Raw genomic sequence first — 5294 nt, forward strand, 5'->3', positions numbered from 1 at the left:
ATGCCATAAACCATTCTCTACCAGTCAACCATTGGGCCAAACAGGAACTTACAATTGGTGCGGAAAAGAAAATCAGTAGGTACCTACAGAGAGATAAAAGTCACTATCTAAATACTACTATTATAATCTGGGGGCACGGCAGTGCCCCCGCCAAGTTATAACTATAATTAAAACTGTTATAATACTACTATTATAATTAGAACTGGTATAACTGAATTAGGATTTCCTGTGTTTCAGGCAGCATGTTAGCTTATTCTACGGATACTTTGCCTTTGAAGTAAGTATAAACACTAAAACTCACATTCATACAGCCAACTAAACTTATCTGGGTATCGTTGAACCATCCACGTAATTTACTTATGTACCTCATTATTAAATAGTTACAATTGCATCATCGAACGTACTTTTACTTGCCTCTTCGCTCCCCAATTTCAAAACTGTAATTTAAAAAGAATGGGCACTTTTGTATGGGGAGTGCCCCATTGATGTATATTATTGAGACATAATATATGCCAATTGTAAGTGCAGGCACCGAGCTATATATAAATGAAGTGTTGGACATTAGCAGAATACCTAGATGTAATTGGTGTGTAAAAAATCAAAATCACTAAAACTAGATTAAATTTGAAAACTAAATTAATGATTCTCAAGTAAGAATAATCATTGTAAGTACTCGCACTCCTCACAGATTCCACGATGTAGCCATTATCCTTCTTCGCTTCACCCCGCCCCATTTGTCACTCCGTGTAAATTTTCTCAGTTAATATTTCAGCAGAATCAAATTACGAAACTCGTAACACTACGCCCGAGAACATATTGGGAGACGAATGCGAGGGCCCGATATTACGCGAAATACGCACGGAAACGTCTTATGGGCTGTTTGGTGAACATTCCCAAAGAGTTATTTCTTTCCTAATGCCTCGGCTCTGTCGTAGCTTTAGCAATAATTTTGCGGCAGTTTAAAGGGTGAGACGGGATTTTTATGATACTCTTAGGTATTTTATTTAACACAGTAGCGAACGCGCAATCTGTTGAGCCGACACAAATTCAACTAGATCGTTTTCATAAAACAATGGGCGACAGCGTTCCCCTCTTTCTCTATAATTTACATTCCGCTTATCAGATTTAGATTCATTTCGTAGTAAATTGGTCATTTAAGTTAAATAGGTATCCAAGTCGAGTTTCCAGATGAAGTTGCTACTTGGATTTAGGTCAATTTTTTGTAACTCCCCGAGAAGCGCCATAAGGCTCGGCGATAAATCTCCCGGCAGTTTCATAACTCTTATTTTTTTGCATGACGACACGAACTTATTTTTAAATTTTGCAATAAACTTCTGGACTTGAGATGGAACAAATTTATAACACCTTTTTGTTTTAATGGCGATGGTCCTGGGTTCGAATCCCAGTAAGGGCATTTATTTGTGTGATAACACAGATATTTGTTCCTGAGTCATGGTTGTAATCTTTGTATATAAGTATGTATTTATGTATATAAGTATGTATATCGTCACCTAGCACCCATAGTACAAGCTTTGCTTAGTTTGGGGCTAGGTTGATCTGTGTAAGATGTTCCCTAATATTTAATATATTTAATATTTTAATCTGTAGGAAAAACTCGAGCGAGGTGTATCAAATTTGGAATGCAAAATTCCAAACAAAGCAATGCTTCTAGCCCTTGAATCTATTAGTACAACTGCATATATATACCGATATCAAAAAAAAATCTATCAAACACAATCCTTGACGCACTGAAACATTACGTTAACCTTGTATGACTTCTAGTTATAATCATAATCAATTAATAATAATATTGAATATAATCCAACCTATAGACGGAAATTGATATCTAATCGCCATAGCGAATGAAAAATGCATTTCTTGTTTGCCGCACTCTATTATTACGACATGTGCGTGTCTCTGACGCAAAATAAAATTATAAGGTGGGTCACAGCACTCACACAGCCATATTTCTATTAGTACTCATTTTAAATTGTTAGTTAGGTACGTAGCAGTCAATAACTTTTAAATAGCAGACTATATAGGTATATTTATTGTCATAAAGTCAAGGCTTTACATCTACCTGAGGAAATATTGTTTTAATAATTATAAGGGTATTAGATGTAAGAAAAAATAACAAATAATAAATTAATTTTAATAATCCCCTTCATAGAATTCCCAATCGTACCTATAACGTAAAGGATGGTTCACGCTGGTCCATAGCCTCTGTTTTGTGCATTTTATTGAAAATTTGTTTTGGTTAGTTTGCAAATATTGTTCCATAAGTCGTCCAAATAACTTTTGTTTGGAAGCACCAACTATCACCAAGAGGCACCTTAATGTCATCTAACTCATTTGTCTTCTCTTCGTCTGCAAAAGCTACAGGTATTCCTTCTGTTTCAAATGAAATAAAAATTTCCTCCTCGTTTTTAGGTGTAGATGCAATTATTACGGCACTCCCATTTATAAGTGCCCTAATAATGTTATCAAAGCAAGGGGACGGCACTGCTACAGTTCCAAATGTGTTGTATAACACTACTTCATCAGGTACATTAAATCCCAATATCATCGTATCATTATTGATAGAGATAAAGTTGTTGATTTTCCAATTCAGTATTTCAGGTTCAATCTTATCTCCAAAACTGAGATCTTTACTTTTGATTACTTTCAGCACAGCGTCACAACGCTCGGTGAAAGTTTTTTTCAACCATTGTCCTTGTATTTTTAGCATTTTAACAATGGAGCTATTAACTTTAACCGTCACATTCACAGAATCTATTCTCTTATAGATCGTTTTACTGATTTCGTCACATCCAGTAAAGTTGAAATAATCATTTACCCATATAATTGGAACGTCTACGTGTAGAGCAATTTCATTGGCTTCTGAAACGCTGCCAGTCCATATTGATAAGCATAGTTGTTTGTACTTCGGAACAAGTGACAGCAATTCTTTGACACTTCTAAAAGCTTCTACTAACACAACTTGCTCTGACCCCTGTCTATGATAACATCCAGCATAATTTACTAAAAATAATTTATTACCATATCTAAATGAATTCGAGCATTTTTGTACTGTTTCTTGCATATTAAGTCCGGGTTCCTCAGGACGTAATTTGCATTTCCAATCTAAAGTAGTCTTAAAATCTTCAAAAACATTTTCTTGAACAAGGAGACGTGTAAGCGGTAGCGGATGTAGCTCAGCATTTAGGAAATCATGAATAGCAGAATCCAAGTCAGATTGTTCGGTAATAATCCCAGTAATTTCGGGCAATAGACTGTTGAATAGATTTGGATATACTTTGTTATCATCCATCAAATTGTTCAGTTGATCTATTAGTATTAATCGCACGTTCCATCCAACTTCACGACACAGTTCGGTAAAGAGATGACACACTACAGCGGTTTGTGGCGTCGACAAAATAATTGGGTCATCACAAGTTTTGAATATTTGAGCTACAAAACCAAGTATCAGCATTGGAGTGTTGTCAGCCATGGTAATAACTCCTTCTTCGATGTAAGCCGCTTTCCAATCTGCACTGGCATGAAGCAAGTTTTTCATAATCAAATTACTATGTTGCGTGTTCTCAATAGGGATACGCCGGATCAACCATTCAAGTTGGCAGAACAAGTTGGATCTTTCTTTAATTCTAGTAGCCAACTTTTTTAATTTTTCAGTGATATTTGTCCATGACTCTGTAGTTGATAACGTTGAAGTACCCGGTAGCAGGAATGAAGATGAATCTGCACATTCTATATTGTTCGAATAAGAATCAACCTTACTTATTGTTTTTTCCGGCTCAAAGTATAAGCTACGGAATACACCTTCTTTTGTTTTAATGTATTCTACTGCTAACTTTGTGTTCATTTGTATTTCATCAAATTTAAGATTTTCGAAAACCGTAGTTAATTTTGCTTTACCCATTTTAACTCACTTTACTAGTACACAAACAATATTACAATTAAACAGAAACAACAAAACACTCCAGCTTTGTGAAATAAACTGACAACGCTTGTGATAACATTGGGGTTCGATTCGTTATCAAAAAGTTTATCTCTTGACTGGCATAATACTGACAAATGATAATAGTAATGTAGAGTTCGGTATTACATTAAAATGAGCTCGGTTCATATTGACATTTTAGAAGTTATTTTAGTAATACTTTCAACACCAATTTTATTGTTTTTTCTTCAGATAGTTTATGTATTTATGTAGGTCTGTACCTATCTAAGAAACATAGAGATGTTACGATAAAATTCTCATCAAATATTGCATACGATAACACCTTTTAAATATTCAAGGTGCGGCTACGAACGTCACTCTCATTTTTTCAAAGAAATTGACAGTGACAGCGCTGGCGTCTAAAGTTGCCTACAGAATCTCGCGAACTAAATTGACAGGTCAATGTGCACAAATGATACCACAGTTTGGCCAGTGCTGTTCATATCGATATTTTCGAAAAAGTTTGAATTAGATAATATCGCGAATATTCACCGCTAGCGGCGCTACTGTTGCGCGGTCAGTTAAAATGTATCTGTAAGTTATTTTAGAAATGTTACTTGGTATTTCGAAAATTGTGCAATTTTATAGTAATAGATAGATACAAGGATATTGGATGAACATATTGTAGGTAATTAAATGAATATTTTATTACATTTATTTTATTTTATTAGTTAGGAAAACTTACAGCTAGAGTATCAAGTTGTAGGTCACAACATAGAAACAGTGATTTTGGCTCAAAATACAAAAAAAGGCCGACCCATACGGGGAAGTAAGATAAGATTTCTCATTCAATTTGTGTGGTGTGGACGTAAAAAAAAAATCGTCTCGGTGATCCCTATTGCTTCGATTGTAAAGAAGACCAGTCCCTAAACTGAACATTCAAGTTGACAATTAGGTCAGAATTTAAATACAGTTAGACCAAAAAACGTCGGAATTAAAGGTAAAAACAATGAAATTATATCGCGGTAGACCCGTTTGTGAAATTAAATATATAGACCAAAAAAGTCTGCAGTGATTTTGATAGCCCAAGTAGTGCAAGTATTATTTTAAACGTCAAACTTCTATGAGTATGACGTATTAAACATCAGTTGCACTGCGTGGGCTATCAAAATTGCTGCAGACTTTTCTTGGTCTGACTTTAATTATCGATCAATCTCATCTACCGGCCACATTGTATAAAATTCAACCACCAATTTTAGATTTATGACGACAACCGCGAGCTCTTGAAATAAACAGCTTGCCCCTAAACCTGCATACTAACATTGAAATTTGACAGTTTCGCATCCGCCTCTCCTGA

General features: G+C 35.0%; 1 protein-coding gene across 1 annotated transcript; it reads right to left on the minus strand.

Annotated features, from left to right (window-relative positions):
• Window positions 1-2257: 2257 nt before the first annotated feature.
• LOC134795776 (uncharacterized) lies at window positions 2258-4068 on the minus strand. The gene has a single exon (XM_063767712.1). It carries the CDS (start codon window positions 3917-3919, stop codon window positions 2258-2260), a length of 1662 nt encoding a protein of 553 aa, XP_063623782.1. The 5' UTR covers window positions 3920-4068.
• Window positions 4069-5294: the final 1226 nt, after the last annotated feature.

Source organism: Cydia splendana, chromosome 12 (genome assembly GCF_910591565.1).
Source record: "Cydia splendana chromosome 12, ilCydSple1.2, whole genome shotgun sequence".
NCBI lineage: Eukaryota > Metazoa > Arthropoda > Insecta > Lepidoptera > Tortricidae > Cydia > Cydia splendana.

What these genes read in the sequence shown, in the direction of transcription:
- LOC134795776 (XM_063767712.1), bottom strand. Translation starts at nt 3,919, where the DNA reads ATGGGTAAAGCAAAATTAACTACGGTTTTCGAAAATCTTAAATTTGAT.